At 32.2% G+C, this 13055-nt stretch overlaps 1 protein-coding gene across 5 annotated transcripts; it reads left to right on the top strand.

Moving 5' to 3' along the window:
• Nucleotides 1–995: 995 nt before the first annotated feature.
• On the top strand, nucleotides 996–10312 carry LOC100262023 (receptor-like protein EIX2). Of its 5 annotated transcripts, none has more exons than XR_009464470.1 (8): nucleotides 996–1430; nucleotides 1521–4129; nucleotides 4641–4725; nucleotides 5669–5802; nucleotides 5889–6307; nucleotides 7186–7398; nucleotides 7960–8040; nucleotides 9369–10312. XR_009464470.1 is itself a non-coding variant. In XM_010664323.2 (3 exons), exons 1-3 carry the CDS (start codon nucleotides 1034–1036, stop codon nucleotides 4676–4678), a joined length of 1104 nt encoding a protein of 367 aa, XP_010662625.1. In that variant the 5' UTR covers nucleotides 996–1033; the 3' UTR covers nucleotides 4679–5550. The 5 variants fall into 5 exon arrangements, 3 of the variants coding, with proteins under 3 accessions (XP_010662625.1, XP_010662623.1, XP_019081411.1); XR_009464471.1 differs by having other exon boundaries at nucleotides 1521–2189; nucleotides 9369–10311; XM_010664323.2 differs by lacking the exons at nucleotides 5669–5802; nucleotides 5889–6307; nucleotides 7186–7398; nucleotides 7960–8040; nucleotides 9369–10312 and having other exon boundaries at nucleotides 1521–2189; nucleotides 4641–5550.
• Nucleotides 10313–13055: the final 2743 nt, after the last annotated feature.

Below are 13055 nucleotides of genomic sequence, written 5' to 3'. Positions count from 1 at the left end.
AATTATCCAATCAAAATGGTCTTTTATTTTTATTTTTTATTAGATAGGGATAAATAATGAAATACTAAATCGTTCCATATCGAATCTAGAACCTAGGTTCTTCCTAGAATTTGTGCTACTTATAATACATATAAAATGAAACCTTGGGTTATACCAATCAAATTACTTCTTTTAAATTTTAAGGAAATAAAAATTATAATAAAAATAGAGCAATAGAAGGCAAAAGGGGAATCTTTTTATATCATGGAATGAAAAAAAAAGTTCAAATTAAAGAATAAAAATCAAGAAGAAAAAGAATTTGTAGGACAAGTAGATATTGGATAAGATGTACAAAACCAAGGAAATCTTGAATTAGTTCTCTCAAACCACTAAAAAGATATTGAAGAAGATTGTGCATGATTAGACTCAAACATGCAAAAACCTACAATGAAAAAACAATTCAAGAATCACAAGAAAGCAAAACTTGATTTATTCTTAAAAATATATATATTTTTTCAATTGAAATGAGATGATTCTTTAAATAAAAAAATTATCAACAATGTTAAGGTATATTGTCTCCTACTTAGACTGATAAATCTAAGAGAAATTTCTATATCTGCTATTTAAAAGAGAGAAATGAGTCAAGATATAAAACCAATTTATAAGGATTTAACTCTTACAGAATTATTGAAAAGAGGTATATTTATTATAGTCATTTATCTATAAAAAAAATGATGGACAATTTATTATGTATCAAATTATAAGTATTTCATTGGTTCGTAAGAATAAGTACCAAACTAATCAAAGATATTGAGAAGAAAGATATGTTGATAATAAGAATTTCATGCAAGATGTCTAAAGATGATTGAAAATAATAATAATAATAATAATAGTTATTTATTTTTAATCATAATTAAAGGTTATCATATCTATAAAAAAATAAGCAACATGTTGCTGGGAAGGGTATATAAGTCAATGCCTGGTGTGATCAGAAATCAAAAACCAAAACTTGCAAATCGTTGTTATTCCACAGTATCCTTGCTTTGTGTTGAACATGGGTGGAAGTCTCTTTCAACATTTTCTTGGTTCTTTTCTGCTTTTGCTGTGTTTCAAAGCTGGGTTGGGATCCAGTTTCATGCTGGGTGATGCTAAAGTGGGGTGCATGGAGAGGGAGAGACAAGCTCTCCTTCACTTCAAACAAGGTGTTGTTGATCATTTTGGAACGCTTTCTTCATGGGGTAATGGGGAAGGCGAAACAGATTGTTGCAAATGGAGAGGAGTGGAGTGTGACAACCAGACGGGTCATGTGATCATGCTTGATCTTCATGGAACGGGTCATGATGGAATGGGTGATTTCCAAATTTTGGGAGGTAGAATATCTCAGCTTGGTCCTTCATTGTCAGAGTTGCAGCACTTGAAGCATTTGAACCTTAGCTTCAACCTGTTTGAAGGTAATTATATACATACCTTGTGAAAATTCATCAGTTTATCTCAGCAGAATAAGATATCTCATATAATTCTCTCTTTTCCTTATTTTACAGGAGTTCTTCCCACTCAACTCGGAAATCTTTCCAACTTGCAATCCCTTGATCTCAGTGATAATTTTGAAATGAGCTGTGAGAACCTTGAGTGGCTTTCTTACCTTCCTTCCTTAACACACCTTGACTTGAGTGGGGTTGATCTTAGTAAAGCAATCCATTGGCCACAAGCAATTAATAAAATGTCTTCTTCCCTAACTGAGTTATACTTGAGCTTTACTAAGCTTCCTTGGATTATTCCAACAATATCCATTTCCCATACTAATTCTTCTACTTCTCTTGCTGTGCTTGATCTCTCCTTGAATGGTCTCACTTCTTCAATAAACCCATGGTTGTTCTACTTTAGTAGCAGCCTTGTTCATCTTGACCTCTTTGGTAATGATCTAAATGGTTCAATTCTAGATGCTCTTGGAAACATGACCAATCTGGCATATCTCGATCTCTCTTTGAATCAACTTGAAGGTGAGATTCCAAAGTCCTTTAGTATCAGCCTTGCTCATTTGGATCTTTCTTGGAACCAGCTGCATGGTTCAATTCCGGATGCTTTTGGAAACATGACTACTCTTGCATATCTTGACCTGTCTTCTAATCATCTAAATGGATCAATTCCGGATGCTTTGGGAAACATGACTACTCTGGCACATCTTTATCTCTCTGCGAATCAACTTGAAGGTGAGATTCCGAAATCCTTGAGAGATTTATGTAATTTACAAATATTATTATTGTCTCAGAACAATCTCTCTGGACTGCTGGAAAAAGATTTTCTGGCCTGCTCCAATAACACATTAGAGAGTTTATATTTATCTGAAAATCAATTCAAAGGGTCATTTCCCGATCTTTCTGGATTTTCACAGTTGAGAGAATTATATCTTGGATTCAATCAACTAAATGGAACTTTACCTGAAAGTATTGGACAACTAGCTCAACTTCAAGGGTTGAACATTCGTTCAAATTCCTTGCAAGGAACTGTGTCGGCAAATCACCTTTTTGGTCTCTCCAAACTGTGGGATTTGGACTTGTCATTCAACTACCTAACAGTCAACATAAGCCTTGAGCAAGTTCCCCAGTTTCAAGCCCAAGAAATAAAGTTGGCCTCTTGCAAATTAGGTCCGCGTTTTCCTAATTGGCTTCAAACTCAAAAACGTTTGCAAGAACTTGATATCTCTGCTTCTGGAATTTCAGATGTCATTCCCAATTGGTTTTGGAATTTAACTTCAAATTTAGTTTGGTTAAACATTTCCAACAATCACATCTCAGGCACTTTGCCCAATTTAGAAGCAACTCCTTCTTTGGGAATGGATATGAGTTCAAATTGCTTGAAAGGTTCAATACCACAATCTGTTTTCAATGGTCAGTGGTTGGATCTCTCTAAGAACATGTTTTCAGGCTCAGTTTCTTTATCGTGTGGGACTACTAATCAGTCTAGTTGGGGTTTGCTCCATGTTGATCTCTCAAATAATCAACTATCAGGAGAACTACCCAAATGTTGGGAGCAGTGGAAATATTTAATTGTTCTTAATTTGACAAATAATAATTTTTCTGGGACAATTAAAAATTCGATTGGCATGTTACATCAGATGCAAACATTGCATTTACGTAATAATAGTTTAACTGGAGCACTGCCTTTGTCCTTAAAGAATTGCAGAGATTTGCGTCTTATAGATTTGGGAAAAAATAAATTGTCAGGAAAAATGCCCGCATGGATAGGAGGAAACCTATCAGATTTGATCGTTGTCAACCTAAGATCCAATGAATTTAATGGAAGCATACCTTTAAATCTTTGTCAATTGAAAAAGGTTCAAATGTTGGACCTTTCAAGCAACAATTTATCTGGAATTATACCAAAATGTCTCAACAATTTAACTGCCATGGGTCAAAATGGGAGTTTGGTCATTGCTTATGAAGAAAGATTGTTTGTTTTTGATTCATCAATATCCTATATTGATAATACAGTGGTTCAATGGAAAGGAAAAGAACTAGAGTATAAGAAAACTCTTAGACTTGTAAAGAGCATTGATTTTTCGAATAACAAGTTAAATGGAGAAATTCCGATAGAAGTAACTGATTTGGTAGAATTGTTGTCATTGAACTTATCAAAAAACAATTTGATTGGATCTATCCCTTTGATGATTGGTCAATTGAAATCATTGGATTTTCTTGATCTATCACAAAATCAGCTTCATGGTGGAATCCCTGTCAGTCTTTCTCAAATAGCAGGTCTAAGTGTTTTAGACCTATCAGATAACATCCTATCGGGTAAAATTCCATCAGGCACCCAATTGCACAGTTTTAATGCTTCCACATACGACGGAAATCCAGGACTTTGTGGGCCACCGCTTTTGAAAAAATGTCAAGAAGATGAAACTAAGGAAGTCTCCTTCACTAGTCTTATTAATGAAAAGGATATTCAAGATGATACAAATAATATATGGTTTTATGGAAATATTGTTCTTGGATTCATCATTGGATTTTGGGGAGTTTGCGGCACTTTATTACTCAACCGTTCATGGAGATATTCCTATTTCCAGACCCTGAACAAGATAAAAGACTGGTTGCACATGACAACAACAACAAATATAAATAGACTACGGAGGAGTTTCTAAAGCTACATGGTAAGACTTCTCAAATTCTCTCCTTAATTTTTTTGAATAAAATGTATTACCTTAGTAGCCACTTTATATTGTTGCTCAAATCCCTCTTTTATTAGTTAACTTATCTTCCACAATATATGGAGATAAAATAAGATTTTTCAAATAGAAATATCATATTTTGTTTGATTAGAGGTGAAATTTAACTATTAAGGAAGCTTAGAATATTTTAACATATTTGATATAACAAGACAACATTTTTAGCTCTCATTGTATATAGATTAATATTATGGCTTGAGAATCATAGTTGACAAATTATAATTATCACTATTTTTTCCCATCTTGCTTTTGCATACAATTTTGCCTTTTACCGAAGTTCAATTAATTGGCTTTAATTATCCTTAAGGATATTTAAAGTTTAATTGTAAGAAGCATACTAAGTACTTTCCTTTATATTAATCAAGAAGAGTAACTTTGCAACTATTGAAGACAGTTTTTTCAAATTGATGAGTATTATTTCATTTGCATTATGCAGAACTTCAATTGGGTAGCATGTCAAGGATGAGCAGGTGATACATGCTTGTGAGTAATGGGTTTACTCAGTGTGGGACAGCCTAAATGTAAGAGCATTTGTGTCTATTGCACTTGTCATCTTATAAATAACTTTGACATGTATCAAGTTTGTTTATTTTACAGTCGGTGTGGCTTAAGTTTCTTATGTAATGCTCTGTTAAAACCTTTTCAAGTATATTATTTTCACTATATCATATGTAAGTCTTGGTATTTTGGTGCTCTATAATTGATTTAGTAATTTGTTTTTAAATTTTTCATTTCCTTCATAGAATCAAATATATTAGAGGAAGATATTAAGGCCTTTGTGGTGCAATGCTAGAAAATACTTCACTTAAAAAAAACGTTTTCTTTTGCTCAAACACCATTAGCACCTAAAGCCATAGTATGAAATAGTACATGGTAAGACTAAGAGCAGAAACAGAACACTCTGTTTTTCTGGTGCCCAAGCATGGAAATTATTATAATACGGAGAGACAGCTGGTCAGAATAAAACAAAATTCAAAACAGAGCTTTGATTTCTCTTTGTGAATCAGAATGCAGATAGCAGTAAAGTGACTTCTGCCATCAATCCAAAGTTTAACTAGGAATTTGAAATATATTACCTTATGTTTCGTGTTTGAAACAACTGGGGAAGTGTAATGAAAATTCTCTCATTTTTATATTGTTTTGGTTATGGGGAAAAAAAAGGGATCATCTTTGTTGTTTTTTTTTTTTTTTTTCCTTTTTTCATGGGGAGCCAAAAAGTGGTGGTTTGATTATTTTATCCTACGACACCCGAATACTTTAATTTCATCCAGTGTACCATGTCGACATACTTTGATCTGCAAGTGGAACATTACCAAGAAGATTCACAACTTGGTGCTAAATGCTGGTAAGGATTCTTTCTATATATACTTCACCACATGTGTATGCAGGAAGTGTCTAGGATGGGTTTTATTTGTTAATTGTTCTTTCAATATTGAGGCTTCATCCACTGATATTCCACAATAGATAACCGTCAAAAACCCTTCTCTTAGAGTAGGAGAAAAGAAGCTCCATACTTCTCAGGACACACAGAACAACACCTTGGTTTGAGACCTTGACCATGCTTGCAGAAATGTGTTTTAGGAGCAGCAATCAGAAGTGTAAGAGGCTTTGTATTTGGGAACACTCATGCATTCTCCTCATTCAATTTATGCTTTGTTTTTATGACTAATCTTATGCCACACAGGGAAGCGTTCACAGAGGATGACTGGAAATTGGTCCAGCTTGGACTTACTTTATTTCAGAACATTTTAGCCATTCAAGACATCTCGTTGCAGTAGAAGGCTGGGGAGTCCGCATGCTAGTCGATTTTTATCTCAGAGAGACTATGATTTTTTGGGGAGTTCAGAAGTTGAATGTGGGGAAGTATCCTTCACTGGTCCTAGTAACAAAGAGGACATTCGATAATAAAGCAACTAATACATGGTTTTAATGGAAGTATTGTTCTTGGATTTATCAGATTTTGGGGAGTTTATGACACTTTACTATTCAAATAGTTCAAGGGGATATGCCCAATTCCAGCTCCTAAGCAAGATAAAAGATTGGTTGTATGTGACAACAACAACAAACATGAATAGACTATGGAGGAGCCTCCAAAGTTAAATGGTAAGACTTCTCAAATTATTTCTTTAGTTTTCTGGGTAAAATGCATTACCTTATATTTCTAAGCCAAAAATTAAGAATGAAAAGTAGACACATTATGCTATTGTTCAAATCCCTCTTCTTTTATTTGATTGATCTTCCATAATATATCAAAGAAACCTTAGATTTTGCAAATAGAAGAATCATTTAAATGAGCAAGCTTAGGAGATTTTAATATATTCATTATAACATCAATGCAGATTTTAATATATTCATTATAACAACAATGCATATTTAACATTCATTGTATATATATTAATATTATGGGTTGAGGATCATAGTTGAAGAATTATGATTATCAATATTTTTATATCTTGTTTCAACTTATAACTTTTTTTTTTACTAATGTTTAAGTTAATTTGCTTTAGTTGTCTTCAAATATCATACGAACATTCAAAGTCTAATTGTATGCAGCATACTAAAACCATCTTTTTACTAATCAAGAAGAGTAACTCAACAACAAAGAAATTATTTCAAATTGATGAATATTATATCATTTCATCTTTGTATTGCAGAACTTCAGTTGGGTTGCACCTCAAGGATTAATAGATAATATATGCTTTTGAGTAACAAGTGTATTAAGTGTGAGACAGTTGCATGTCTGAATGCAAAAGCTTGTGATCCAATAAATAACTTCATCATGTATTAAGTTTGTCTATTTGATTGTTAGTGTGGCTTTAAGTTTCTCGTGTTATCTTCTATTTAGAGCTTTTTAAACATATTATTTTTGCTATTATATGGTTTGGTATAATAGAGAGGTTTATTTTTGTCATACTACCCATAGTATGAAATGGGATATGCTACTACTAAAAACAGAGCAATCTGTTTTTCTGGTGCCCAAGCATGAAAGCTGCAGTAAAACAGAGAGGTTTGATTTCCAACAGAGTCAAATTGCTTGAGGTACTTCATATGCAGATTGAGTGGAGGTTGGGGTGTTTCTCACAATGCCTGTTGAGGCTTCATCCGATGATATTTAACAACAGACAGGGTATCTATCAGGTCAAAGTCTTCAATTACAGGCCAAAACACAGTTCTTGATTGGAAACTTTGAAATGGTAAGCAAACTTTATATGTAGTTTTTCTTCCCTTCTCATGGGTTCAGTTGTCTTAAACCTCTGATTTAGTTAGTTCCATATTTAGACCATAGCATAGGCAGATCAAACAGAACTAGAAATGGGATTCCTTTCATCAACGAGAAGCCTTTTTGCAATTGCCTTACTAGGTAACAACCTGAGTTTATCTGTGCTCATTCCCTTGAGCAATTCAGGACATCTCATTGCAGCAGAAAGCTGGGGAATCTGCCATTCAATTTTTATCTCTGAGAGAGATTTTTGAAACTGTTGTTCCATGAGAATAAATGATGGACTCAATCTTAGTTTATTACCCAGAATCAAATGACAAATAATTGTCTAGTATCATGACTACATTGAAATTCTTGATTAAACAAAAAAATGGGAAATTTTGATAACTATTTTAAAGTATTTTAATCAATATAGGGTATCATGATGATGAATCAAGTCAACCTTGCCCCACATTTTTGTGGTTATGAATGCATTGAAAGAAAGTAATATTTCGTGTAAGGATCTTGACCTGACTAATCTTATTATTCTGGTCAGTGATCTTGCAGATTTGGTAGAAATGATATATATGGTTGTGTACAGCTTATGGAGAATCTTCAGGCTCATGGCACATTAAGGGTAAGTTATATTTTCTTTTGTGGGCTAATCTTGAGTGGGGAATCTGTTAATTTGAGATTATTGTTTATAAGGGGAAAAAATATGCCTATGAATTCTAGCCGAAATCATGCAGATGGAAGTTGGAAACACCATTAAATGTCTAAGAGATCTTTGCCGATAAAAGTGGATAAATACTTACGACTGTATAAATGTGTATATACATTCATAAACTCAAAGTAAACAATATTAAAGTAAAATGATCATTGATTTCTTTCAGTAATTTTTTATTAAAAAATTAGGTTTATGAAGTCAACTTGTCAGGCAATGCATATACCTTTACCTATACTGTAGTCATAGCGACTAAACATCTGTATTTGTTGGGCTTTTTGCTTCTATATCTCTAATGGAACCTGCTGCCGTTCCTCCATCCCCTTCCATACTTTGCAATTGAGCCTATCTAGACCTGGAACAGATCCAGCTCTGCTCACCCTTGTGGGGGAGTGTTGATAGGATAAACAATCTTCAACTCCTCTTATGAGATCTTGCAGAGCCCCCTGAATCAGGTTTTAATGGCTTATGCTAGACTCTGGTAAGTCGGTGAAAATTTGGGGTTCTCACCCATATAGGAGAAACAATATCATCCCTTTATGTTGAGTAGGAGAGACTGAAAGAGTACTGGAAACCATTGCTTGAAGCAGTTCTGGTGCCTCCCTTTTCCTCTCTATCTCTCTCTCTCACTCTTTCTCTCTCTCTCTGACACATAGACACTGTCATGTGCAGCAATTTTAATTTATTTATTTAAGATATTTGTTAGTTCAAATAACTAGCAGTAGTGGGCTAGAGAGTGGGTAACGTGAGCTATTTTTTGGTAATTGTTGCTGTTTAATCTCTAAGTTGTTGAGTCTGTTAAATTATAAATTTCCTTATTCTTGAGCAATAAAACCATCAGATGAAAAACTTCCAAAAACTTGTCTTTGTTATCTGCTTTCCAAATTCTTTCAATTCTGCTCATATTTTGCCTTAGCAACATAGCTCAAGGACGAGGGAGGAGACGAGATCATGCCATTAACTTAGAACGTGACAGAGAGAGACACACACACCTGAGATTCCCTAATTATCTGGTCTCATGCTTGGAGAAAGGAGGTTGTGGTAGGTAGATGACCAGGGTAAAAATATAGTCACTTAATGGACAAGAAATCCTCAGTAATTTGAGTTTAAGGCATTGTTGAGTTGATCTAAAATCAGTATAATGTATTATGCTATATCTCTAAGACGGTGGATTGTCAAAGTAGGGAATGTTTTTGTTATGCTGATCTACATATATTTCTTGTAAATTCTTTTGTGATTAGGTTTCTAGAAAATCAAGAAAGGGGAGAAAGAAGAAAACATTGAGTGACAAGAATGAAAATGAAGAAGAGCATGGAGATCATGATGTCATTCAGAATGAAATTGGTCTCCAATTGTGGACAGTCCGCAGATCTGAACATGTCACAGAAAGAAGCTTAGAAAATTCTATTTCTGATAGGAAACAAGGAGGATTCGTACAGATTGGGCCCAAAATACCTGTGCGTGGGACATGAAGCCTTGGAGGCAGTCTGCCACATATGGATGTCAGGAAGGCCAAACACAATACTAATGATCTTCATTATGGAACTGATGATTCTTGGGGTGATGAGCAGGCAGCTGTGCTTGATAAAATTGATATTAAGGTGCCTGCCTTGGTTTCTGCTTTTGCAAATAAGCATGTTATCCAAAATATATGTTGGCTGCTTAAATTTTATAAGAACAATTCAACCAGGACACTATGCATTTTGCAGAAGATCTGTGAAGATTTGGAGCTCTCTCCAATGTCATACCAGGTTAGAACTCAACAAACATTTATATGTACATATTTTTTTTGACCAAATTTTGCAGTTATCACTCCTCACCATATTCCACAATATCCTGTGTGAGCAGAAGTCATGTCCATGGAAGGATTATGAAAATATTGTTTGTTTTCTGACAAATTTGGTTAGAAAATGAAAAGTCAACCCCTTCTTTTTGTGGAAGTTCTCTTCTGGAAAACCGGTAGAGAATGTCATTACATCACTTCCCAATCTTTATTGCATGAACTTGGAAGTCCGTAGAAAGAAAGTGGAAAATGGAGAAATATTTCAAGGCTTGGAGAAATTGGCTCAACACAAGGCAATGGATGGATGCACAAAAGTATATCAAAAGTGATGATGATACATTTGCACAGAATAAATATTTTGAGGAAGAATTCGTACATAATTACAACTTATTATTGAACCTGAGTTTTTGTTCTTTGTGGGGCCTAAATCTCTTAACTTTGATTCTTAGGGATGGATGCACCCTATCCATTGAGTTGGAAATTATAGGAATTGAAGATTGTGTTGCTTTCAAGCATTCAACTTGGATGACGATTTAGAAGATGATGAAATTATTGCCTTTAGCAATAAAAAACAGTTAGGAGTTGCATCTGTCAACAATAGAGACATCTCACCACATCAACAAGTGGCTGATGAGTTGGCTAATTTGGGGGATGATATAGCTTCTAGTGCATTTACCAATAAATTCTACAACTAAAAGAGAGTTGAGGATGATAATCAATTTTGAGGATGATGAGTAAGTATGATAATTGGCTAGGTTTGTTTCTCTATAAGTGCTTACTTTAAATAACATCTCTTAAAGAATTTTTATTGAAAATGGGTTTTTTATTTTTTATAATGGACAATTGATTTCTACCTTAAAAACTATATTTGGTGATTTTTTTTACTAAAATTGGTTTGTGAAAATTTGTTTTGAAAATAAGTTATTTTTTAGAACAAATGCTTTAAAACATTTTTGTAGAATATTTCAAGAAAAAATTGAAAACATGAAGAATGTTTATGATGGTAGATTTGTGCATGTCTGTTTCATGAACAATAAGCTAAGAAAATTGTTTTCTATGTGTTAATTTCTAAATAAAATTTTGTTCTTAAAAATAATTCGACCTTGTTTTAAAAAGCTATTTTTGAAAATTATTGTTTAAAACAATGTTAAAAATATTTACGCTTTCAGTATTTTTTTTTTATCAAATTGTTATCTTTAAATGACTTTGATGTATATCAAGTTTCTTGTTTTGTTTGATAATCACCCTAATCTAGATTGCATATTTGTTATCTTTATTTAAGGATTGTTTTTTTTTTTGGTCCATACTCTTCTTGATGTTGTGATGTCTCCATTCATTGACTTGACTTCAAAAGATAAGAATAGTGAACCTTTTATTACCGTGCTTTGTCTTTTAGTAAGTAACTTAAAAATCCATGTATATTGTGATGTTTCAATTCATTGACTTGACTTCAAAAGTTAAGAAATAATGAACCTTTTGCTATTGTACTTTGTCTTGTAACAAATAACTTAAAAATCTATGTATAGGAGGTTTTCCTTTCTTAAGTCTAAGTCAATAAATTGAATTGGAAGCACTTTTTATTTATTATTTATTTTTAAACCTACTTCTATGATTGCATTTTTTAGTTATTTTCAAATTATGATAAGTTGAAAATTTATCATATATAATTATTTCTATCTAACTAAATATTGGATTGTTTTTTCTTCCTTTGAATTTTTAAGTATAAACCATTTCATGTTAAAAAATTTAAAATGGATCTAACTTTATTTACAATTTAAGATATCTTGATTAAGGGATGAATAATGAATTATAATATTTCAACTATTAAGTTAATCTATTAATATTTAAACAAAGTTGGAGAAAGACAAAGACGACATCTCAATTTTAATTTTCCAACAAATTAAGGTATGACTTTAGTCATTACACTTAGTTATTTCTTCTTATTCTTCTTTTATTTTCCTTTGTTTCTTTGACATGCAATATTAGTTCTAATCACCATACCTTTGAAAACTTTAAACTCGCAAAAACTTTCAAGTCTTCTTATCACATCTTTTAAAATTCTAATCACTCATAAAATATTTAAGACTTCTAATAATGTCATATTTTTGTAACTATAACTAAAAGTTTTGGCCAATTAAAAAAAGAACCAAAAGTACTTTGCAAAATATAGAAAGTTTATAATTATCTCTTTTAGTTTAAATGTGAGTGTTATATGTTTGCTAGTTCACATATTTGTAGTATAACCTATGATGGTTGACTAGACCATTGCTATGTGACATGCTAGTCTCAATTGATTCATTTCTTTTAATTTTATTAATTTTCTTTTCCCTTTCATTTCTACTTATTCTATTGTAAAGAAGAACCAAAGCACATTCACTAGTTGATTTCACCCTTGGTTGCACAAGTGACCATATGGAGCCCGTCTCTACACTAAAAAAATTGTGCATTTTGGGTCTAACAATTTATGATATTAGACCTAGCACTACATCTGAAAGAAAACAAAAAGTGATAATCAAAACATGATTTATGTTGAAAAATTATAATTGTCATGAAATATTTTATTTTTTCATACATTGTTAAGATATTGATAGATTGACTTGTTAATTCAATTTGAAATATTATAATATCTTTTTTTATTATTTCTCTTTTTAAAATGTTTATACACTTTGTTAATTCTCAAAATTATAAAGAGTTTATACAATAAAAAAATATCTTCTAATAAATATAAATAAATAAATAAATAAATAAACATTGTCTACATTGAATGTGTTAACTTGAAGTACATTGTAGGTATAGATTTTTTTTTAAGGATTAATGAAAAAGACCATTTAATATTTTGTTGGACATTAAAAATCTCTATTTATTACAAATTATTTTTTTAGATGATGAATCATTAATAAAGATGGGCTAAGGAATTTTTTTGGTTTATATAAATTCTAAGTGCTTTTTCGCATAGTCAACTCTAGCCAATTGCTATGCTAGCATAAAACAACTTCTAGAGATGATTTGATATAGTGGATGACTTGATTCCAATATAAATTACATTAATTTTCTTTCTTTAGTCTAGACTTCATGTGGTTGATCATACAATGAAGAGTAAAATCATCTGATGAATTTGTTATGGTTCTTCTGTATATTAAAATAA

This window comes from Vitis vinifera, chromosome 16 (assembly GCF_030704535.1).
Source record: "Vitis vinifera cultivar Pinot Noir 40024 chromosome 16, ASM3070453v1".
NCBI classification, from domain to species: Eukaryota; Viridiplantae; Streptophyta; class Magnoliopsida; order Vitales; family Vitaceae; genus Vitis; species Vitis vinifera.
This window is presented reverse-complemented; position numbering and strand designations above follow the sequence as displayed.

Coding starts and splice junctions, on each gene's coding strand:
- LOC100262023 (XM_010664321.2), top strand. CDS start 1,034: ATGGGTGGAAGTCTCTTTCAACATTTTCTTGGTTCTTTTCTGCTTTTG. Junction 1,431..1,520: donor TAGCTTCAACCTGTTTGAAG/GTAATTATATAC, acceptor CTTATTTTACAG/GAGTTCTTCCCACTCAACTC.